We start from the raw sequence: 25,455 nt of genomic DNA on the forward strand, positions 1-25,455 counted from the left end.
ATAATGAAATGATTTGACCCCTGAAGAGGTTTATTGGGTTAGTCAAGGACTGTTAAGGTTCTTCTTACCATTACTTACGAACTACAATTGAAATGTACATTATTTCAGCATAAAAAGAGAGTAGTTAGCAGCTTTGTCTTTAGGCATGGACTTAAAGGAACATGTATAGATAACAGAAGCAGGCATTCAAATGGGTCCCTCAAATACAAATGAGACATCCATCTATTACCAAAAAACTCACTTAAGACCCCTGAATGCAGAGTTAGGCTCCTTTAAGGAAGATGATCACTGAATCCATATTTACTCTTTGAGGTGAAAGATGAGAATTCAGTACTCAAACCTTTATTGCAACCCATAGAAAAGCCCGGAGCTTGGCATGTCCATAAATTCATGGAAACTGGGGTCCCTGCACATCCACATATTTAGAGATCAAAGCTTAGAGACATCACAATTCCTAAGTGATTTAGAATGAAACCTGCTTTTACTATAATTTTTATTAAAGAAAATCTGGCAAGCACTTATTAAATTATGTATACATGTTGCTTTAATTAAAGTGCTACCCTTCTATGCAAGTAGTGGAGAAAAAATGTTCACGCAATACTCTGCCAAACCCTCCCAAGTAGAACTGCTGATTTGTGGCAGAGTGGCCAATGCTATCACACCACAAGCAACTTCTGGGTAGTCTGGCTTCCTGAGCCTGGCAATAAATGGAGAAGCCTCGCTTAAGCTGCCAAACTTGGGGGTCCACACTTATGAATCAGAATGTACCATAATGTTATTCAGTAAATAAAATCTAATAAACAAATTAAAAGCCAGCAAATCCAGCAATAGTACTTGAGGGGGCATAAGCCAACCCAGATTTTCCTTTTGAACTCAGACCAAACCTTTTCTAGGTTCAAAATTTCCATAAAGGTTTTTCTTGTTTTCATTTTTGCTGCCTCTGAATTTCCTGGTTTCAGCTGGAAGCAGAAGTATCAAAATTCTTTGAGAAGCTGTTCTCTATCAGTTCAGTTTTAAAGCTTACCCAGTGTGGAGGCCTGAGTAAGAATGGCCTCCATAAGCCCATGTATTTGAATGCTCAGTCACCAAGGAGTGGAACCATTTGAAAGGACTGGGAAGATTGGGAGTTGTGGCTTTGTTGGAGGAAGTGTGTAACCAGGGGTGGGGAGGTGTTGAGGTTTCAGGAAAGCCCATGCCAGGATAAGGTTCCTGTCTCTCTCTTTTGTCTCTGTCTATCTCTGTCTCTGTCTGGCTCTCTTCCTTAATCTCTCTGTGTCTCTCTCTGTCTCTCTATCTCTCTATCTATCTATCTATCTATCTATCTATCTATCTATCTATCTACAAATCAGGACAAAGCTCTCAACTCCTTCTCCAGCACATGTCTGTCATGCCTGCTGCCACATTTCTGGCCATGTTGGTAACTGACTAAGCCTCTGAAACTGTAAGCCAAGCCCATTTAAATGTTTCTTTTATAATAGTTGCCTTGGTCATAATGTCTCTTCACAGCAAGAAAATAGTGACTAAGAGACCAGTGTATTCCTCCAGATTCATATTGAAGCCTGCTCCCTCATCTGTTTCATTAAGAGGCCAGAAAATGAGCATCCATCTGTCCACCTTAAGGCACCCACCAAACAGTAGTATAGATGATCTACAGTCTCTGGTTCTTCCTTCCTCCAGACCTCCTCATTTCTTGGCATTTTCCAACATAACTCTCCTTTCCCCAGGGGCTGGTTTGTTTGTATAATCCCACTCATGACAATTCTATATGATACATGTGATTTTTTCCCTTTCTGTTGGTGATAATATATATTGTTCCTCATCATTCTTGTCACTAAGAGTATGTGTTCATGGTGGATGTGTGTGTGTGTGTGTGTGTGTGTGTGTGTGTACACTCATGGTGTGGATGTGTGTTTGTTCATGCATGTGGAAGACAGTGGGCAACACCAAATGTCTGTTTCTCTCCACCTTAGTTTTGGGTGTAGGGTCTCTCACTATCACTGATTTAACTGGAATGGCTGACCAGCGAACCCTAAGAATCAACCTGTCTCTGCCTCCCCAGTTCTGGAATTACATGCATGCCCTGCCATGCCCATTTATTACATGGGTGATGGGGAATGCAAACTCAGGTCCTCATGCTTTTTGTGACAGACACATTGCTAATTGAGCTGCCTCCCTAGAGCTGTCCCTTAGCTCCTTGCACATCCCTTCACTCAACATTTACTAAGATCCTTCTTTGTACCAGGTTTTGGGCTGGAAAATGGAGATACTGAACAAAGATGGCTTAGAGCCCTTCCCCTCAAAGAGCTCTCAGTCCAGTGACAATCCTGCTGTCTATAACCAACATGCAGCATACTAGGCTACACTGTCTCTGGTATCCACATGGGGTGATGATAACGCAAATGGAACATGTTACAAACAGGCATAAAGTGGCATGAGAAAAGGCCTTTATAGGGTATAATATTAAACCAGGGTGATCCATACACCGGCTTACATCCATTGGGCTTGTATGATTGTTAACAACCAAAAGCACCTGACAAACAATACAGTCCTAGAGTTTAAAAGAAAAGAATGCAAGAGACATGAACAGAAGGGAGATGAGACACGAGATTGGTGGGACAGTCGAAGGAGTCTCCCCAGGAGACTTCTCCATCTCTATCTGCTCTTCAGCCCAACACACAAAAATTGAGTTGGCTTCAAAACCCAACTCCACAGCTTCAAGCTATTGACACAGCTGCAACCTTTTGAACACAGCCAGAGCACAAACATATCATTAGCTCATTTGCTTTTTTGTCAATTCTTATCAAACTTATGAAAAAAAAAACCCACAATGATATCAACAACCTCCGGAAAATCCAAACAAAATCCCCACCCGCCTCTCCAGAAATCTACCCAGCTCTCTTTAGAGCTTAATAATTCATGCAAGGAAGAAGAGAAATAATCTTTGTAAGTAAAGTAAGTTTTGAGATTCAGAATCAAGACTTAGGTTTTACTTTTTCATTGTCTGTGAATCACAGGTCCAGTCATGGCCCAGCTGTTAGCCTTGGACGTCTTGGACATTGCATTTCTCTTCAACACACACTGCATTTCTCTTTAACAAAATGCTCCTACTCAGACCACAAAATGGACTTGATTCTCAGTCTTCACACATGCTAAAATATTTGTCTCAAGGTCAGCCCACAAGCTCTTTTTCTGCAACAGATTCTCCTGATTTCATTTTTAATTTTCCCTACTCTGATTTCAAATCTATGTAAGAGTAGTGACATTTTGAATATTTAATTCTAAAAAAATTTAGAAACTTCATGGGCAGAATTGTTGTACATATTTATGAGGTCTAATTCTTTTACAAAATTTGTAGTGGTCAGATCAATCAATAGAGTAGTAATCAGCTTAAATAGGTATGATTTCTTTGTGTTGGGACACTGAAAATTTTATCTAAGAGTAGTACTTAAATATAATTGATTAAATGTGGCCAGTAATAGTTGCCTTAATGTCATAGGACTTTTGAAGGACTTCTTCCTGCCCAACAGCACCTTAGCATCCTTTAACCATCCTCTCTCCCATAATTCATACGTGTGTGTGTGTGTGTGTGTGTGTGTGTGTGTGTGTGTGTAATGTGAGTATGTAAATGCTAATGCTTGTATGCACATGCATGTGGAGGCCAGGGGTTGATATTAGTTTATCTATCTATCTGTCTCTATCTATCTCTTTCTATCAATCATCAATCTATCATCATCATTTATCTATCATCTATCTATCATCTATCTATCTATCATCATCATCTATCTATCATTTATCTATCATCATCATCATCTATCTATTTAAATCTGTCTCTATCTCTATCTCTATCACTCTCCCTCTGTTCTTTGAGACAGGGTCTTTCACAGAACCTGGAGCTCACTGATGAACTAGACTGGCTGGCTAGGAAGGTCTAGAGATGCACCTGTCTCCTCCTCCCCATGCTGGGGTTACAGAAGCATGCCAGGCCTGGTTTTTTAACATGGCTGGCCCCTAGGCAGCCAAACTCAGGGCCTCATGTTTGCAGCTCAGGCACTTGACAAGTGAGCCACCTCCCTAGAGCCCTCTCGTGATTTCCTCTAGTGTGGATCTAGTGTCACCCATGCCCTCCCAGGCTGCGTTCCTACTACACAGAGTTCCAGACACAGCCTTCCTTCCACACCCAAGCTCCCTGTTTACAGTAGCGTCTCTGGCATTTTAGAGTATGCCAGAGTTCCTCTCCACATACCACATTTGGCAAAAGACCGTGAGACGATTCTTTTTAAGTGGTGTGGACTTCCCCAGAACTCACTCTTTTTGTCTTCCAAAGTTTAGTCATGCAGACTCAAGTTTGTGTTTCTTCTCCCTCCTCTGCTTCCTGATTCATACTCCAGCAGATGGACTTGGAGCCACATGGAAATCCTTCTCCCTTTCTGTTTTCTTAAACATTCACTCCCACAGTAACATATGCTTAAAATTTACCACAGAATCTCTACAAGAAAAGCCTTTCCTTTTCCTGTGTCCTTCCTCTCCTTTGCCTTACAAGCATCTATTGTCATTTATGGCCATCTCAGCCTCCGTGGGAACTGATTCCATGCTTCCAGTCACACTTTTTGCTTTCCAAATCCATCATTAAAGCATTCTGCTGTAAACTGGGCGGTGGTGGCACAGTCCTTTAATCCCAGCACTCAGGAGGCAGAGGTAGGCATCTCTGTGAGTTTGAGGCCAGCCTGGTCTACAGAGTGACTTCTAGGACAGCCAGGACTACAGAGAAACCCTGTGTCAAAAAACCAAAAAACAAACAAGAAATAATTGTTGTAATTCATCCACTTGCTAAACCCTACAGCAGAACAATCACTTTATGTAGACAGGGGTTAAATCTGTGTTACATAGTCTGTCTCCAACGATACCAATCACATGTCTACTTAATAACCATTTGACAGACAGATTTTAAAAATAAGTCTGGGTGTCTACATGCAGCCTGTCTAACAGAATCTTGAGATAGAGTAGGCTTATCAGGGTCACCTCTAGTGATGACCTAAATTTACACGAGATAATTCAGATGTACGGCCACACAAACTCTAGGCCCCCAACATCTAGCTAGTTATTCTCCCTAGACTTTTGGGCCATCTCCAGGCAGGTGCTGTCTGCCTCATTATTCTATTGAAGGGTGTATTGGAATGAAGGCACAATTCTTCCTGAGCGCAAACTCTGCCTGAGTAGCACGTGCCAAGGTGACATTAGGAATCTGCAGTGAGGACAAGCATTTGCATCAAAGCATCCATCAGCACTTCAGCAACAATGGCAGCCTGAGAGAGTGTCTCCTAACAATCCCTAGGAACGGTCTCAGAAAACAACCCCCGGACTTATGGCAAATCGTAGCTCGTAACCGTTGACCTCCCAATGCCTTATCTTGCTCAGAAATGCTACCTCACTGAGAAGCAAGACTAGAAAATGCCGAAGTTCTGTCTTCAACCAAATGAGCCCTGGTTGAAGCTATAGCTGGTCAGTAAAGGGTCCATGTTCACCTTCAATAGTAGCAAAGAACACTGCTAGGTGAAAGTTATTGAAATGTAGTCTCTATTATCAAGACCTTGAATCCTACTATAAGTCACAAGCAAGGATGGAGCTAGTTACTTTCCACATGCTTTCCATAACACATGCACAGACACGCCTGTATTGGGAAAAACAAGTATGCCACCTCCCTTTTTTAGCACAACAGTCTTCAAAAAAAAAAAAAATCCAACAGAAACGGGAAGCATTTCAGGATTCGAAAAAGCCCTGGAGATCTCTCAGTAACAGTCAGGATTCTTCTACCCAGTCAGCAAAAATTACTGTCTTTTATATATATATATAAATTAACCTCATATGGTGTGTCAAGTGCCAAACATACATAGGCATTAAAATGGTTTGAGTTCCTTTTCATACAAAGGTGACAGCATACACTTGCTTAAGAAAATGCCAACCAAGCGTTCTGTAGCCATGGAGAAAAGAGTAAGGCAAAAGTGACTACTGTAGTTCTTCCTCTTCTGGCTATAATGCCAGAGTTGCTTATGAAGAGAGTCTACATTTTCCACGCCATCCATTCCTGCATCCGCTGACTCAGTGCCACAAGGAAATGAGTTCTGATTGCACAGCAAATCTGCCACCATACCAGCGGTTTGCGACGGGGAAACAACAGCCGTTATGCAACACAGAGTCAGAACTTGCCACCTACCTAGAAATGCTAGGACTTCAGCAGGCCAGTTTTGAAGACTACAGTGTTCTTTACAAAGGCCCTGATTGTCTAGCAATCTAAACATTGACAGCAAAGCATCACCTCAGACTAATTTAATACTTTTTGACCTCAAATAGACTCCAGGCGGTTTCGCGACTGGAATATGCAGCTTTCCGCATGTGCTCTACATGGACATCGAATTTATTTCATAGGGTACAACATGAACACAGCAACACAGAAATGTTGCAATGTTGGACATGACTCATTCTATGAACTATCAGCTATCTGCATCTCTATTAAACTAACAAACAAAACCAGAAATGTCTTACATTTGCATATGGAATATTAGATTTATAAACTGCTTTATAAGGCTTGATACAAATCTGAGTCAGAAAGTCAAAGTAGTTATTCTGAATATAATGCATGTGCAGGTGTGAGCATGCACACACACACAAGTGATTCATATTCACAAGGTTCTACTGTAGCAGACACTAAATATTTTGAATGGGAACCCAGATGTTTGATGTATGAGACATTCAGACTCAGAAGATGCCCCCTTGATGTTGTAGAATGAATGAGACAGAGCTAAGAAGGTGATGGAGATGGAATTCGGGGGACATAGAAGAGGGAACCCTGAGATTTACACCAGTTCCAGAATCTAGCCCAAGAAATGGTTTTCACATAATACAACAATGCTAGACTGCTGGTTTTATTTCAGGTCTCTCATATCCTTAAAGGTTGGTTCCCGTAGGCCATGAACAGACCAAATGTACATGCTACTGCCATGAATTGAGTCTGACATGTCCCCCACAGGCTGCTGTTTGAATGTTTTCCCCAGCTAGTGGTGCTGTGCTGAGAAGATAAGAAACCTGAAGGGGGGTGCACCTGGCTGGCAGAAGTAAGTTACTAGGGGCAGGCCTTTGCCAGGGCCCTGCTTTAAGTCTCACTTAAGGCTTCCTGTCTGCCACACACTCCAGTCACTACTGTGAACTGAGTTGTTCTGTCATGTCTTCTCCCTCATGATAGAATGAAATCTATCTAGAATTACTTTCATGCCTCCAATTGGATCTGACAGGCATCCTTCACAGTGATGCAAAAGGAACTAATGCAGCTGCCATGATTTTCCCCTAACATTTGATGCCGTTCTTTTACAGCAAAGGGTTAAAAACTGTCAGTGGTGTTCTTTCAGACAAGCCAAAGTCAATCCCAGCCACAGGCCCAACAAACACTGAGTGAGGAGATGTGGTTCCCCCCATAAAAGCATCTAGACTTCACATGGGTCTGTGCTAGGTCTTCCATACACATGCTGTGGTTGTTTAGCTTGGGGTTTCTGTGGGACTCCTAATAGTGAGAGTGGGTGTCTCTGACTCTTTTGCCTTTGCTCAGGACCCTTTTCCTCCTACTAGGCTTCCTCAACTAACCTTAATATGAGGGTTTGCGCCTTGTCTTATAGCATCTTGTTATGCCATGTTGAATTGATATCAGTGGGAGGCCTGCTCTTTTCTGAAAAGAAATGGAGGAGCAGTGGATCTGGAGAAGGGAGGTGGGAAGAGTGAAGGAAGGGGAGGCTGTGGTTGGGGTGTGTTTGTGGTGCTAAATAGATAAATCTGACCCTTCAGTGATGCATGTAAGACACTTACAGTCAACTCTGAGCAAAGCTGCGCAGAAGAAATGTCACTAAGGACAACTCCTTCTAGCCCTGCCAGCCACACGTTCACCAGCACAAGGACTCTTACTGTCATGCTTGGAGGTAGGGCTAGGTCAAGGGAGCGATTTCATCACGAGGACACAATGCCATCTCACCAACAGACTAGACGCAGAAATTGTCAGTCAGGTGGAAACACCTGGAGTTTACATCAGCACCGGCACAAGAGTCCACCGAGCGCTGTCAGGATGCACAAACCGGCAGTCTTTTGGAAGGAGCACCTCAGCGCTGCTTCTTGGGTAACTGACTACCTAGAAATCATGACACTCCCTACCCCATCCCCCTGGCAACTTGCAGTCTTTGCTGTTGCTGTTGGTTTGTGTACAATGACACTACAGTACACTAAGAGTTAGGTGCCAAGCTTTCAAGTCATTTGTGGAGTTTGTGGGGTACACGCAAAGCTTTCACAGGCAAAGTCCCGCCTAGTATACTGCGCTATCCAATTACATGCCAGAAAGCCTGTGTGTTCTGTGATCACAGGGTAAAGAGGGAGGGTGGTGGTGCAGAAAAGGAAGAAAGATGAAGATCTTTTATAGAAAGGAGGCAAGGCAAGTAAATGAAACCCATTGCTGCCTTCCTCAACCTCTGCTTGTTCCGAGGAGAAACCATACGGTAAACAGGACCACAAGGAAACTGATGGCTCAAGGGATGGACCTGGGAGAATCTATGTGCATCATTAGCAATGGATGTATGGCTGCCATGGTGCTCTACCTGCTTCTTCGACCCCGCCCCTTTTGTCTCGGCAAGTCATCCCATCTACTGTGGGAAACCTTCAGAGTAGCCCCCTACTCTCTCTTCTAATTTTCCAGAACTTCAAAATCAAGAGGAAGAGCTAGATATGGTGGCACATGCCTTTAATCCCAGCACTCAGGAGGCAGGGACAAGGCAGATCTCTGAAAATGGGAGGCCAGCCTGGTCTACATAGGGAGTTCTAGGATAGCCAGAGCTATACAATGAGACCCTGTCTCAAAAAAAAAAAAAAAAAAACACACAAAATAAATCAAAAGGAAGAGTTTGCCTGTTAGACTGTCTCATTGTTCCCAGTGACTTTCTGTCCTAACCTGCAGCCATGTCACCTGCAGAATAACCCCAGCAGAAAGAACTTCCTCTGCACCATTGACAACAGGAGTCTCCCTTGGGCTGGTGGACTGGGAGTAGGAGTGATGTCACTTGGTAAAAGCGGAAGTGCTGATATCGAGTTCACAGGTCTGTGTGCTGCCATGAGCATGGCACATCCCCACTGGGGCAATGCTTTCAGCCCGGATTCCACAGGCAGTGTAGGGGAGCCCGCTTAGCCTACATTCAGCACACTACAATGTGAACAAGACACGCATCCTCCTTCCTTGGCAGGAACCACTGGGACGCTTGTCTACTCTTTCTGTTTGTCTTGTGTTTAGTTTTCACCACATCACACGCTTCCAGAAGTTTACTATCACGTGCTTGCCATTGTCATATATAAGATAAGAGGAGAATGGGTCAGGGTGGAGATAATCCTGGGTGTGATGAAGGAATTCTCACTTATTCTAGGAACCTTTCTCCATTACAACTTACCTGCCGATCCTTCAGGCAGTTGAGCTTTAAGCACCCGGAGCTGATATTCATCACTATGAAGAACATTCCCAATAGAGAAGCTCCCATTAGCCCCTTCATTTGGGACCCATCAGATACCCAGTAGATGTCTTCCTTTTTTCCTTAGACTTTAAAAGCTCTTAGAGGAAATTAAAAAGCTAATAGAATTTCCCCCACTAGACAGCTGGTACCTTTTGTGCATAGATATAAAAAAAGTTTGCAATACAAATAGAACTTTTTAAAAATATTATGCTGGTCCTATAGGAAATAGGATGTCTTTGATGTTGGTTGGTTGGTTGGTTGGTTGGTTGGTTGGTTGGTTTTATGTGTATGGGTGGTTTGCCTGCATGTATGTCCTTCAACCATGTGTGTGCATGGTGACCACAGAGACCAGAAGAGGACATAGGATCCCCTGGAACTGGAGTTACAGCTGGTTGTGAGTTGCCATGTGGGTGCTAGGGATCGAACCCAGGTCTTCTGGAAGAACATCAAGCCATCTCTCCAGCTCCAGTCTTCGATTTTTAAAAACTAGAAGTCAAAACTTACTTTGTTGGTTTTGAACCTGCCCTTACCTTCTGTGGACCCTTTGGTGTGCAGACGTTTATTGAGCTCTTCCAATTTGTTCTTCACATGTAAAAACCAGAAAAGGAAAGAGGAAGGTACATCAGAGGTGTTCTTTCTTTCTCCTTTGCCCTTCTTTCTACTTAGCATCTTTCTAAGTTCCAAGTTTTGTCACCAGGTAAATTCTCCTGGGTGGACTGTTTTATCCCCATTTGCATTCTAAGCATGATCCCTGTGTCTGTGAGCACCTTTGTTAATCTCTCTGTGACTCAGTTCCCCTTCCCTTCTCACGGTGTGTAATCACACTAGCTTCCCAGGCTGGTAAGGGTGCTTATTTGGGCACATACATGTAAAGTAGTTATACTGGTGCCTCCTATCTCAGATTAACTCCTGTCTACACTAATATGATCCACCAACCCAATGTGTAAAATTGCTTTTTTCAAATCCAAACTGCAATGACTCAACACTTCTGAAGAGTAATGACAGAGCAACTCTGGAAAGTCAGTGCTCAGGATTTGTACCCATCTCCTACCCCTGAGACCCTCGAGCAATAACGATACAACCCCATTTACAATAGCATCCTTTGAATAACTGTAAAGCTGATATTTGAAAATTACCAAATGTTCTTAGACGAGAAACTTAATAAAAACAGTATAATCTATTTATATGTGAAATGTAACTAATTAACATGAAAAATAAATGAGCTAAAGGTTCATATGCAAATCCACATAGATGTATCCCAGAAATAATGATGAATCAAATGATCACAGGATTCAAAGGCTACAACAGCAGCCACATAAAAATTTGCCATATGCAAAATTATACCATAGATTATTTTGAGATGTACTAAGATACTTCATGTACTATTTAAGAGCTATATAAAAGCAAAGTAAAAGTACAGAGTCAAGAATACACATGACTTTCAGGGTCCCAATTAATGCTGTGTTGGGAAAGAAAGAAGAAAGAAAGAAAGAAAGAAAGAAAGAAAAAAAGAAAGAAAGAAAGGAAGGAAGGAAGGAAGGAAGAAAGAAAGAAAGAAAGAAAGAAAGAAAGAAAGAAAGAAAGAAAGAAAGAAAGAAAGAGAAAGAAAGAAAGGAGAGAGAGGAAGAAAGAAAAGGGAGAGAGAGGAGGGAGGGAGAGAGGGAGGGAGGGAGGGAAGGGAGATAGATATTTTGAGAAATACTTTAAATAAAGACAATGCAAACTTTTTGGAATAGAGTTTATGTCTTATATTCAAAAGGCTTCCTTACAAGAGGTCATTCAGAGAACAAATGTAACTATAGAGTCCTCTGAACTTATATCTGTGAGCCCCTTGAGAAGTTGATTCCTACTGATTTTGGCAGCCTTGCACCTCCAGCTTCTGAACATTCCCTCCTCTTCACTCACTAGCCTCCCTGATTCTAATCAAGAGCATAGGTAGGAAGGAGGTAAACACAGGGATGGGGAGGAAGGACAAACAGCTTTATAGGCTTTTGTAAGCTTATTCTAGAGCCTACAAAACTGTGGCTCCTGTGCCCGTAGGAGTCCTGGGAGGGGACAAATGGTAAGGGAACGAGATTGTACAGTAGGAGAATTACTGTCCATTTTTCTGAGGCTAATTAAAAAAAAACAAAACCTCACACTTTGACCTATAGTCACACAGCATGTGAAAATGAATTAACATTCTTGCTTGGTGCAAGCATCTTCTCAAGTCAGTGTGGGAGCATTGGGTCATGTCTGCTAATAGAAACACTGGTGGAGATGCTCTCCCTCCTCACCCCTGCTGCCTACTGCAGACAAGGGAGCTGACCCTCCCCCTTACCATCATGACACGCAGGAAAAGTGGGCCTTGCTCCTTGCCTGGGCAGCACAATAGAGCTGGCCCTGTTGACGGGAGGGAGGGCAGGGGGCCTCAGAAAGTGACTGTGTCACACTATAACTTCCAGGAAAAGATCTTTCTTTCTTTTTTTTTTTCTTTTTCCTCTTAAATTGTATTTTATTTTATTGGGAGGGGGTGTTGCAAGGGTGGAGGGCAGACTCGAAGGGATAGGGAGATGAATGGGATGGAGATGCATGATGTGAAAGACACAAAGAATAAATAAAACTAAAGTTAAACAAAGAAAAAAGAAGAAGCATTGGTTGGTAGCTATAAACATCTTAATCAACTTAAAATTTCAATGAGCAAATTACTGCTTAATACTTTGGGGGTTTGTTTTTTTGTTGTTGTTGTTGTTATTGTTGTTTTGTTTTGGCTTGGGTTTTTTTTGGTATTTAAAAATAAACTGCCCCAATGTAGTATGGTGGGTGGTTTCAACACCCCCACCCCCCATTCGTGTTGTACCTTCCCCACCCTGCTCTGTGTCCCTCATCCTGAGTTCTAGGGGCTTCATTAAAAAAGTGAACTTGTTCTTCGGCTCACCATTAGGCTCTAGCATGGAAGACACCTGTAGTAGGGGAGAGGCAATAGTGACTAGGGTGTCACACTACTAGGTCACAGGCCACAGCGTTTGGGCTGCAGAATCCTAACAGACACCATTCTCTCTCTCTTTCCCCCCTCCCACCCTCCCTGCCTCTCTCCCTCCCCCTCTCCTGCCAGTCTCTCTAGTAATTTTCTATCTGGCCTCATCTTCCCGGCCTTGGAAGGTATTCTGCTAGCTCCAGAATATTTCCCATTGCCCAGGTTTTGCAAACAGTTCTCTCGAATCCCTTAAAAATCTCAAATGTCTTTCAAAACCACTTGGCCCAGCTACCCCAGGTGCCTATGAGAGCCAGGAATCAGTGGTAACACACAGCTGCACAGAAGAGCCAGCTTCAGACTGCAGAGTGTGAATCCAGAGAGTAACATTGTTACCCTTCATCCTCCAGACCCGCACTGTCTAAGGTGGTAGCTGCAAGCCACATTCAGCTTGAAATGATACTTAAATTTAAAATAATGAAATTAAAGTTTTCATCCCTTCATCATAACCAGTCACTGGCTCCATTCTGTATAGCAGAGATGGTAATCAACACGATTATCACAGAAAGCGCTACTGCACAGTGCTTTATACACCAAACAAACATCTCCGTGGGAAAGCATAAAGATTATTTCTACCTTTGGCTCTACCTTATCATCACAGGTGCAGCCCAGGTCAAAATCAGACTGGAGGTACATAACCCCTGGGTAATTAGGTCTGGTGACTTCCTCTGGTACTGTTGGCCTAAAGGTATTGGTCCGCAGTAGGTGATTCAAACTTCCATGTGTCCCATTGTTAGGAGCTGGCTTCAATCCTAGGAGATCTGATGAAAAGAAAGAAAGGGATGCAGGTATTCTCGGATGAGCTATAGTAAGAAGCTTCCACCTTCCAGGAGTCTATAAATACTGAACACAAATCACAATTGGACTAATTGTTACCATTTCTGCCACTCCTTTCCCATCTTCTGAATCTTTCTGACCACACAATGCCTTGCTAACACTTCTTGAAATAGCCCTGTTCATTGCTAGAGCATGAATACAGACATTCCCCAAAAACCCTGAGTGGAGAAATCGTTTACTCAGCCATTGCCCGTGCGTGTGACAATGTTGGTACCATCACCCTCCTGCACGTCTCTGGACTTTTTTTAAACCCAAATTTTGAAATAAGACATAATCAATAACTACCCACAGCCTGCCCTCTAATGCACTCCACAAAAGTGTGGGGACAAGAGCAGACTTTGGCCGTGTGCCTTAAAGAGCTACCCAGGGATGAACGGGCTGATTTCACAGCAAGTGAATGGTTGCCAAGTGGGCATACAGAGACTTGCCTAAGCTGAGAGGCAGGACAGTGGAGAGCTAGCAGCCAACCTAGGAGAAGAACCCAGGAGACCCGACTTCCAGACTCCCCCTCTAACCACCAGACTGGCACTCCCTTACTAAATAGGAAAAGCTGTCCTCACTCAGCAACGAGAAGCTCAAGGAAGAAAAATAATTAGAAGCACATAAATAGCTGGCCGGGGTGCAAGCTGGCAAACTTCTCACTGAACTGCAGTGTGAGAGAGGGAGGTGGGAGAAGGCTCTGTCTGCATGGAACTCTTGCTTCATCGGGTCTCTGACCAAGGGTGTCAAACTGTAACGCTGTGTTGGATCAGCCAAAGGCTGCCAACAGCAACACTATGAAAACTCCCCATTAGTCAACTGTTGAAGGGACACAAAGAAGCCTTAGAAGGGGGTGACATTCTGTCCTTTGAACCAATGGGCAAGTTACAATTTTTTTTTTCAGCAAGAGAAGGTCTTAAGAAATAGACACCTCATTTCTCCTTCTAGCAGTAAGGAAATTCACTGACCAAAGATTGCTTCATCGAGTTTGATTGAACGAGTGACTTACCACACATAACATTGTAAAGCTCGATGTTTTCAAAGGGAGGCACTTTAGTCCTGTACTTAAAAGTTGGGCCGTAACCTACAAAAACAGTCTTCCAAAAGAAAGGAAAAGAAACACAGTTAACCATCCCTGCTTCCACTAGCAGGGTTTCTTCTCTGTCTGAATTCCCAGAAGCTTCACTCGTCCCATGATGCCTCTTCCCCACTGAGAACTCAGTTTCAATTCAGTTTTGTGGTCATACCTGCATGCTGTTGACCTTGTTATCAAAGCCGTGGTCACCCTGGAAGAAACATTTTCCCGATGGCTTCTTATAAACGTCCAAAGGTTTCCTACATTGAAACAAGTTTATGGTCAGTTAGGATTCTGCCCCAAATCATGTTGATAGAAAGCAAACTTGGGGTACACAGGATCCCTGAAAGGGACTGTCTGAAGCCCAATTGTCTCTGTCTTAATTGCATCACTCCCATGGCAATGACAAGGTACTTCTACTCATCTCTCTAGTGCTATTGCTTTGCACATCACCCCAGGTTAAAGGGGAAGTTTTGAAAAGAAGTTGATGTACTCTCTATGCCTTCTACTTGGACTGAACAGCTCTCCCTGCCATGTGCTCACCAGGCTCAGTCAGTCCCAAGACACAGAAGGCATTTTTAAATATGTGATGTTGAATCAATTGGTAAAGATCTGCATTCTATTAAAATATTTGTATGCAAACTTACCTAGCAGGATAATAGGACCAGAGTCCATGAAGTGGTCAATTGAACACTAACCATGGCATGGCTAACAAAAACCTGGCCTCACCTGGAAAACGTATTTAGAAGTAGGGAATGAAAATATGCGGGCAAGACATCACAATCACCTAATTTTACCTCTTGTGACAGAAAGACCCCTTTTACGTAAGTGTTTTCTGGCCTCTTCTACCACCCAAAATGTTGATGCTTAATAATGTAAGTATTGCCTGAGTACAGGCAGGGCACATATCAGTGAAGAATAGTCCTTGGGAAAACAAAGGAATCTAACAAATGGATTCCCACCCTAGAGGAACTTGGATTTAGGATAGTAATACATATGTATAAGAACTCAACAATGCAAGAATGAACTTCAGAAGGTTTAGCACCTGCCTTTGCTCCTCACTAACTTGCTCAACCAGTGTCATCTTTCACTTAACTTCCATTCCAAGACACAGTTTCATATAAACTGCACCAAGTTCCTTCTCTCCCTAGGTGCCCCCAACATTAAACGTCCATTTTGGCCACATCTCTGTAACATTTCTACATGAATTCCTGTCTGTTCTGCATGGTTCCAGTGATTTCTGGGTTTCATATCTCTCTTTGCATAATCCCATGTGTTTAACTATTTGGTCTTTCATAGTTTTGGTAGATTACATGCCATGTGTGTTTAAGTGTTTCATATTGAGACAGTTCCTAGAAGACCAGTGTTTTTCGTAATCATCTCGTGCTTAGCCATTAACTATTAAAAACTACTGCCTAGCTGGAGAATACACCATAGTTATTGAATTAGTACTACAAGCATATTCATCACACTTGTCTTAAAGTCAAAGTTGAAGCAAGGATGAGTGAGAAAACACTACGTCTAGGTCTACATAAAAATGACAAAATCTGTGGTGATTGACTGTTTAGAAGTGGCACAGCCCCAGACATGCTCTACAGAAGATTCCAAAGCAGAGGGTGGTCTCCTTGATCTGGGACAGACTTTTGTAGTTCAGAAGAAGGCAAACATCGGTTGTGTTTTAAGCAATGTAAAACATGTCCACAGCAACAAAGGTTTCAGGACTAACATTTCCAGGGACCTTCTACAAACACAGCTATAGGCAATCATGTCAACCAAGACCACATCAGCAAGGCCTTAGTTGTGTTTCAAGTTGTTCAAGGGATAAAAACTCTAGAATGTCTCCATAAAACTTGTGCACAAAGATGCATGAGAAACTAAAATAAGACACAGGAACTAGAGATGGGTTATTTCTATTTTCCTTGATTATCTACTACACAAAACATTCCAAACAAAGCAATAATTTCCAGCCCAGATGTTTTTTAAGGATGACCAAGAACCTTAAAGAATTTCCAGGTGACAGCAAAGTGCTGGTAAAGGCAGAGACAGGCTCCCCACGTTACCTTGCAACGTGCCATCTGCGATCCACCAGTAAATGGATATCCTCAATTCTCCTGTTGTTGGCATAGTGCAAACGTTTGGGAAGATGCTGTTTCATGTAAGGCTTAAAGTGCTGATCTGGTTTTTTACACTGAAATATAAGTGAATATTGGTCTTACAGAGGAATGTTTTCTACCGGGGAAAAAAAAAAAAAAAAAAGACCTAGACAGTCTGTCTCTTGAAAGTTGAAGGCAGTGTTATCCCAACAAAAAGATGGTTAGTAAATAAATGAATTTGCTATCCCCTATTAAATAATGCATGCTAAAAGCAAATCGGTTCCAGGGGAGTTAGACAGCTTTAGAAAGAAGTCATAGGTTATCAGAGCATATGAGGAATTTTTAAGATAAATTCCTGACTCGTGAGCCCAAGTGAGGGCAGTTCAAAACTCAAGGTCTTTCCCAACTGCCTCAAGTGGAGGAGTGGGAGGTGGGCTGGGAGGAGAACAGGAGACATGTGCGGGCCTATCTGATGATATGCTCAAGTGCTTTGAACTCTCTATCTGTGGGAAGAGGGGATAGAAGATGGGAAGAGATCTGTTCCAGAGTGAGTAAAGATCTGATTCATCGTGAGCAAATACTTCTCAGCTTAAAGGGAAGAACAAAGCCTCAGTTTGTATCGTCGCCAAGACCATTGGGGAGTCTACAGCTGACCACAGGCCAGAAGTTTTGAAAGCTTAGAGGAAACAAATACACAGGACTGCAGGTCAGTGAGGAAAATGTTCCTACCCACCCACAGGGAAGGCAAACATAGGAAGGTGAGCCTGTCGAAGCTGCAAGGGCAGCGGCCTGGTGGCTTGCAACACTTACCGTGAGATTAGCAATAATGGCTTTAGGGTCATCTGTGCAGAGAAAGGGAGAAAGATTTCAAAATATAACCACAAAGAGAGGTGATTTCTACAGAAAGAGACTTAATGCTTCCGCCCCGTTTCATGCCCTTTGCAACGGATTTGTAATTAAGTATAGGTGTTTAATATTTCAGAAACAGAGAGACCACTAGACAAGTGGCACAAATCCTGTAGCAATCTGCACTGCAAGATGCAGGGCTCCTCGTCTAGAAGGGAAGTCCTCCTCCCATGGCAAAAGAGTGCCGCTGGGTAACTTGCTTCATGCTTTCCCAACAGATCCCTGGGGAGCACCCACTTGAGTTCATTTGCAGTTTCATATCGGAAACTGAGCAGGTCATTTTTAGGGGGTCTTTTCTCATCGTTTCCTGTTTCTCTGCAACGCTGCAAGATCTTGGAGTTTTCTCATCAGCAAGTGAGTAGTTTCTGTGGTGATATCATAGGTCTAACGACACAGGTGAGCACCCCCTTCCAGCTGCAGGCTTACATGTGTGTGCTGCCTTGTTTTTTATGACCAGGAGACAAAGACTATTTTAGCCTACATTCAAACTAGCTTAAAGCGCAACTATGTAAATGATGGGTATGTGCATACTGGATTTTATTGTCAGGGTGCCCCTCCGTGGGGATGGTGTGGAAAAAGAGATTGCAGGCTCTTTGGGTTTTGTTTTGTTTTGTTTTCAAAAAAAAAAAAAGTTTGCTTCAGTATGTCATTATAGAATCAGGAGAAGAGGAAGAGCAGTACTCAGAAGAGACCTGGCTTTCCCAATGCAGCCCTCCCAGGGACAGAAACATCAGCAGAGCTAGCCTTGTGTATATCACTCACTGTTGTAATCCTCAGGGCTTGGTGCTTAGTAAGCACTCAATAAACAACAAAACATTTATTGGTGTTTGTGGAAAATGTGGGTTCCCTTAAAGTATACACATGCACACACTAAATACTATCTTTAGAAACTTAGTCCTAAAGCTCTGAAATCCAAAGGTAAAAAAATGTCCATTTCATTCTGCGTAAGTTTTAATAGCTGCAGGTAATGGAAAGTGAGCAAGTGATCATGGTACTAATGACTGAGTCCATGCCGTGCACCCATTTCTCTCTAAGAGCTCGGGAGGCACTTTCTCTCTGGTCATTCATAAGGATATCAGAACACAGGGCCAATCAGCGCCCTCACTCAGCCAAGCGGTTTTGGAAGGTGAAGGAGCTTGCACACTGGAGCACAGCACGCAGCGCCACTAAGCCAGCCATGCTGTGGACTGCTGTACTCTTTGGCCTTGTGAGTCACAGTCTTTATGGGGACGAAACAGAAGAAGTCCATGCCCTTTGATAGGTTAGAGCACTGGTTCTCAGCCTTCCCAATGCTGTAATCCTTAAATATGGTTCCTCATGTTGAGGTGACCCACAATCATAAAATTATTTTTGTTGCTACATCATAGCTGTAATTTTTCTACTGTTATGAATTGTAATGTAAATATTTCTGGAGACAGAGGTTTGACCAACAGGTTGAGAACTGCTGGTTTGGAGAAATCAAAAACATGGGGCAATCTCATTCTCGGACACATCCCAGAGAATTCTTAGGCAAAACCAAAGGCATCTGCTTAAGACACCAGTCCTTCAGTCTAAATTCATCATTGTTTCATGCTACCCACCCCGTTTTGAATGAGGAAAGGGTGGTGATTAAGAATCAGCAAACGGGGCTGGCCAGATGGGTCAGTCAGTAAAATACTTGCCACCGTGCGTGACAACCTGAGTTTCCTTCCCAGGGCCAACATGCTGGACAGAAAAAACTAATTCCCACAAGTTGTCCTCTGACCTCCACACATACACTATGGCACATGGCATTGTTGTACATCTGTGCATGTACATACGTACACATGAACATAATAAATAAATGTAAATAAATTTTTAAAAGAATCAGCAAATCAGGGTTCTAACCCTAGCTTGACCATTTACTGTCATCCTCGGAGCCAGCTCCTTCAACCCTCTCCCTGCCCTTGACTTCCACTGTCCATAAATACAATGGCAGTATATACCATTCGAGGCTACTGGAAGGACTTACTAAGATGGTGTTGATATTCATCTGAAACAATAATAAAGCCAAGACCTCATCTTTGTACTTAACACAGAGCTTTGACTACGGATTAAATACAATGTAATTACGTTTACACAGTCTCTCATTCGGTCATCCCACAATCCTTATTCTACGCATGAGGAAGATGAGGCACAGTGTGTTGAAGAGGCTTGGCCAGGGTCCCAAGGAGAACCTGGAAGAGCTGCAGAGTGAACAAAAGGTGCAAAAGGCCACCACTGTGCTCTTCACCGCCAACCTTGACATCTCTCCCAAAACGAATGGAGAGCACAAGTATTTCTTTAGTAGTAATACAACTCCACAGGTCCCCAACAAAGCTGCTCATCTGCTCAGCCTTCCCATTACATTTACCGATGTCAGAAATACTTTTTGAAATAAAGAAATAAGCAAATTCTTACATACACCTTCAAACACAAGTGCTAAAATAAAGAGGTATCCTTTAGGAAGGCTCGCATCCAGTCCAAGGGACCAAAGGTGCTGAGGCCACAAAGGACAGAAAAGGACATGGAAAAAAGTAAGAAACACCAATATTTTGTTGATTTCACAACATTGACTCTGGAATACGTCCCATTTGTGTTGACTTAGGAACATAACTTAGGAAAAATTTGAGTTTCCAAAGCTTTGAGCTTGGTGTCAACAGTTTATTATTCTGAAGGTTCTATTCAAAGGCAGCATGTCTGAAGTAAAACTATATATATTTAGAAACATACAATATATGCTCATAGGAAAATGCCCTTATGTGACATAGTGCCATGTACAATTAATATATACAATGAAAAAATTTAAAGAATTAAAAAGAGGATCCATGTGGTTTTCAAAATCTAGATGGCAGCAAAACAAAGTAAAAGTTTGCGTTAGTGGCATATCGCATCCTCAGCATGCTAAATAAGTTAAAAATCTCATAATTCTTCCAGGGTTTTTCTTTTTCAATTTCTAATTTTTCAGAATAGTTCACAATCTCTAAGAATGTAGTATTTTTCCTCTCATGAATTCTGTACATCACTTTGACCAAAGGAAAGAGCCAGGAAGTACTGGGGAACTTTGACCAAAGGAAAGGGCCAGGAGGTACTGGGGAACTTTGAGGGTACCACTGTTGGTTCTGTCAACCCTGGGACTCTACCTTCAACAAAGGGACCAGCCTGCCCTTGAAACCAGAAAACTCTCCCCTATAAATCGATGGTGTAAACATGCTTCAAGTTGAGTGCAATTTCCAGATGATAAAAACAAGAGCAAATGTTCAGTCAATGACGCTTTATGCCAGGAACCACTATAAACAATTCACATCAGTTAATGTCCACAAGAGTCCTCATAGATAACAAGTCTCTAGCATCAGATGAGAAAAAACTGAAGCTCAACTAGGCTTTCTTGCCCAACTAGGATTTCTCTAGCTTCAGAGAACAAGTCTTACTTTTCCCATTGATTATTAGTTGAACTATTTAATATTTGAAGAACCAACTTACACTTAGGATTATTGCTAAATTTGGATCGAATTCTTCCTAAAGTTCCAGGCACTAGAGTGATATCATCCACATTGGTCAGATAGTTGCTCAAGAACTCAGTTCTGTCACATGTCACGTCTTCCATTCCTATGGGGATAGAGAAGCACACATACACACAAGTACTGTTAGACAGTATTAGGGTAAAATCCTAAAACATTCACCCAACACTGAAGTTGGCATTCTAATACTTCCTTAATTAGATTATAGTAACCTAATAAGAGGAAACTTCACCTTTGAGATTGTTTTGATGTGACATCTTTCTCCAGATGTTCATTTAACCATACCCTCTCATAGGCAGGAGGAGGATGAAAATGTTTCACCTCAATTATTAGTTTGAGTTATTGAGCAAGAACAGCAAGGCCAGAAGCCATGTTTGAGGGCCAGGGAGATTACGACATAATTACATTCTAACTTCTACATGAGTGCTATCTCTCTCTCTCTCTCTCTCTCTCTCTCTCTCTCTCTCTCTCTCTCTCTCTCACACACACACACACACACACACACACACACACACACACAATAAATAAATAAGCAAATAAACGTAAGAGTGTTTGAAAAACACAAGCTATTGACAGTTGTTATGAAAAGCATTCCTTCATTAAAAATAGACCCTATTGAGCCTGTGGAGTAGGAACTGCAAGTCTAGGACCTCTACCCAATGAAGGGGGCAGAAGGGGGACTGGAAGGCAGACACATGGCTCTCAGGCAGGTCACGGGGGTTGGTGGAGTTTCCAGCATGTGTTCACAGCCTCTATCTTGAGAAGGGAGGTCTTTGATCAAAAAGATGGGTAGGGTGCGCAGTGAAAGTCTACATGCCTGCCTAAAAATGGAGACCAACGGCATGTGGCGGAATGAGTCTCACTGACTGTGTGAATCTGAGGTCCCTGTATGAACATGGGGACACAGATAAGGTAAGGAAGGCAGTAAGGAATATGTGGTCCTCAGATAGGTAGGTCAAAGGGGAAGTTTCACATGAATAAGGTTCTTTATAATCATATTTCAGCTGTTCTTCTTAGTATACTATAAACGATTTTTATACCAGAAAGTATTTATAACCTTCAAGAAATACTAAACAGGAAAGACATTAAACATTTCTAGAAATCAAAATGTTGGGAGCTATTAATATCACAATAAATTGTTTATCACTCATGATAAAAAAAAAATAAACAAACAGAAAAAGCAGACCCTACTGCTTCAATCTGTTTCTAGCAGGATAAGAGAGAGGGTGGCATGAATGATTGGAATATGCACTTATACTTCTCTTTTGCAAAATGTCACTTCTAGGGCTGGAAAGATGGCTCTATGGTTAAAAGCACATACAATTCTTGAAGGGGATCCAAGGTAAATTCTTAGAACTCACGTCAGGCAGATTACAACTGCCTGTAACTCCAGCTCCAGGGGTATCTACACTTCAAGTCTCTGCAGCATGTGCACACGCACTCGTGTGCACATGAGTACGCATACACACACACACACACACACACACACACACACACACACACACACACACACACACATTTAAACGATGCCATTTCCTGTTCTTTTTCCTTTTAGTATATCCTCTCTCTTAAGGATTGAGTCACGACTCCTCACTCTATCTTCACTGGTGGCCTTGGGTGTTTACTGACAAACAATAATGGCAACAAGAAATGAGGGAAAGAAAAACAAAGTCAGTTCAAATGACAACGGACAAACAAAATAATGTGTAAAAACAAGTGGTAAACAACGTAATTACAACCGGAAGTTAGCATCTACCACACAGAAAAGGTCTAGTGAGGGATTTTTTTTAAACTAACCGATATTCCTTCTTGCCTTCAAATTTGTTTTCTGCCTTCTAGGGGAATTTTCAATATTTTGAAAAGTAATTTCAATCTTAAGGTTATACTCTAGCAGCTCTGCAGATCTAAAACTCATAGGGATCTTTATTGACATTTTTTAGAATTCGCAAGTTGACCCAGCACAATGAAAGTTTACATTACAGCTGGTTGTCAGCCCACACACCTATGGTGTGACTCTCTGAACTTCTAATTATCTGTGGTAAGTAACAATCCAAAACATATGAATGGAAAATTCCAAAAACAAATAACTTACAAATTTTAAATTGTCCTTCTAAATAGCATAGTGAAATTGACTGATATCCATTCTGTTCCATTTTGCTTAAGACTAAGTCATCCTTTTAGCCAATGTATCTACACAGTACCTAAGAGAGATCATATTCAGATAACTTTTTACAGCATACTCTCCTGATCGATGTGTTTTATCCCTAGCAATTGTTGTTAATTTCTTACTTTGTCTAATTTATAAATTAGATCTTATAATTACAAGTGTATCAGAAAAGGCAGACTTACAGAGTTAAGTGTTAACTGCAATCGCAGGCATCTACTAGGAGTCATAAAACATTCTCCTTGGGTCAAGGGAGACCACTGAACTACCTTCCACAATCTAGTATACTAATATTCTCCACGAGGGAAAATAAATGATTCTAGGAAGGGTCTTAAGAGTTTAGAGCAAAGAAATGTAATCCAGAATGATCCAGATCTGGTACAATTCAAATTATCACTTTTGGAGATCCCGGATCTATCTCTTCTTTTCTTTCTAAAATTCTTTTTATTATTGTTGTGTGTATTCATCACAAGGGGTGCTACAGTGTACATGTGGAGTTCAGAGGACAACTTGATGGAGTCAGTTCTCTCTTTGTACTTTTCCACAGATTCCAGGGAACGAACTCAGGTCGTTATCAGGTGCACCTGGCAAGCACCTTTAGTCACTGAACCATCTCACTGGCTCTTTTTTAGTTTTTAATATCAATTAGTATGAAGAAGGAATAAAACATTTTAACATATCACAATCATGATGTGTTTTGTTAAAAAAAATCTTTCCTTTCTTTCATTTTTTTTCCTGAGACGGGGTTTCTCTGTGTAGTCTTGGCTGTCCTGGAACTTGCTCTGTAGACCAACCATGCTGGCCTCAAACTCACAGAGATCCTCCTGCCTCTGCCTCCTGAGTGTTGGCATGTGTCACCTCTGCCCAGCATGTCTATTCTTTTAACATTGAAGCTTTCAGGATGAAAAAGTTAAAATAACGAATAGTATGTGTTCTACCAAAATGGTACCCCAGAAAGGGGAAAATATCCAATTACAAATGAATGGAAGATGGGAAGACTCTAGTTACATTTCAATAGTCACTTCTGTAGTTCCAATGCTGAGCAATCTCCCTAGCTGCAGAAAGCATCAGGCGCATGTGCCTAGGGTTTCTCTAGAATCTCCTGCCCTTCCCTCCAGACTGATTTCCCCTGTGTGGTGTCTGTGCTTTCTTTCTGCAGATGAGGGAGCTGAGATTTGCAGAGGCAGATGCCATAGAGAGTGCACAAGAGTCATGGTGTAACTGAGTGCCATAGAAATTCATTCTGCCAAAGCCCAGGGCCTGCCTGAAACTGTAGGCAAGATACCTTTCAAAAGAGAGGTGCCCTGACTTTCCAGAACCAATGGATCCATTCATTTTAGCAATCTGCACACTGAGAAAGGGTTTTACTCTGCCCATGACCTTTATGGTGCTCCGACATGTGACTCACTGGGACCATCCACTTCTTAGATATCTGCCTCCAACATGTGAGCAAATGCTCTCCACACTTCTGGGCAACTTAAATTGAATTAGAGTGTCACATGCTCCAATTTCCACCCTGTTTGCAGCTTTCCACTAAGCCAAACGAGATGAGAATGATCTTGCAGAGGGTATCATTTAATCCACTCAGGGAAGCAAGTTAGCATCCACAAACTCCACCCTTTGCCCAGTTCCTCAGATCTTCTAGAATGCTCTGGAAATAAAATTTCAGGGGCCAAAATATAACTAAAGAAATTCACAAACTACTATTAACAGAAACACCAAGAAGTCAATCAATTTTGATTTGTTTGTTGTTGTTGTTGTTTGTTTGTTTGTTTGTTTGTTTGTTTACTCTCTACTAGATGGAAATGGCCTCAAATTCCAAGGTCATTATTATAGTTCACAGTTTGATAGTTTCAGAACATAGGTGGCACTCTCTAGAACCGCGTCTGCATGTCTATGATTAAACATGCTCTCTGAAAATCAAGTTGGTGCTGAATATGAAGCTCCCTGCCTGCTAGCTAGATTTCAGAGTACTGGAAGGTGCTATGTAGGCTGCTGGGCTAAATATTCATCAACAGTCTTACTCAGCTGTGAACACTGTAAACTACACTGACCAGTGTGGCAAGAAGCCCCAGGGATGTAATAGTGGCATGAATGTTAGGAAGACAATCAATCACTCTCTGCTTGGATTTCAGGTCTGCTCTACAGGAAGAAGCATATGACTGGTACTATAAACTTGGTCAAGAATACGCAGCCGATGAGCTTACAAGCCCTACTTACAGGGGTAAACCTACTATTATTACTTATCTAAGTGGACATAGTATCCAGCTGCCCTCTAAACTTGTATTTCTGTATCCATAGATTAATACAGCTTTCAGATCTCACCAGGGTATTTTCTTTGTG

At 42.1% G+C, this 25,455-nt stretch overlaps 1 protein-coding gene across 6 annotated transcripts in view; it reads right to left on the bottom strand.

Annotated features, from left to right (window-relative positions):
• Nucleotides 1-25,455, bottom strand: part of Enpp2 (ectonucleotide pyrophosphatase/phosphodiesterase 2) — an 81,931-nt gene that overhangs the window by 10,912 nt on the left and 45,564 nt on the right. For 2 of the 6 annotated variants that reach the window (XM_037197791.1, XM_028871916.2), the window contains 8 exons: nt 20,911-21,036; nt 17,335-17,366; nt 16,492-16,619; nt 14,604-14,691; nt 14,366-14,453; nt 13,117-13,301; nt 10,058-10,109; nt 885-959 (listed from right to left, as the gene is read on the bottom strand). In XM_037197791.1, coding sequence (XP_037053686.1) covers nt 885-959; nt 10,058-10,109; nt 13,117-13,301; nt 14,366-14,453; nt 14,604-14,691; nt 16,492-16,619; nt 17,335-17,366; nt 20,911-21,036 — 774 coding nt within the window. The remainder of the gene's footprint in view (nt 1-884; nt 960-10,057; nt 10,110-13,116; nt 13,302-14,365; nt 14,454-14,603; nt 14,692-16,491; nt 16,620-17,334; nt 17,367-20,910; nt 21,037-25,455) is intronic. The other 4 variants (XM_028871921.2, XM_028871918.2, XM_037197792.1 and 1 more) reach the window with 3 other exon arrangements.

Source organism: Peromyscus leucopus, chromosome 20 (genome assembly GCF_004664715.2).
Source record: "Peromyscus leucopus breed LL Stock chromosome 20, UCI_PerLeu_2.1, whole genome shotgun sequence".
NCBI classification, from domain to species: Eukaryota; Metazoa; Chordata; class Mammalia; order Rodentia; family Cricetidae; genus Peromyscus; species Peromyscus leucopus.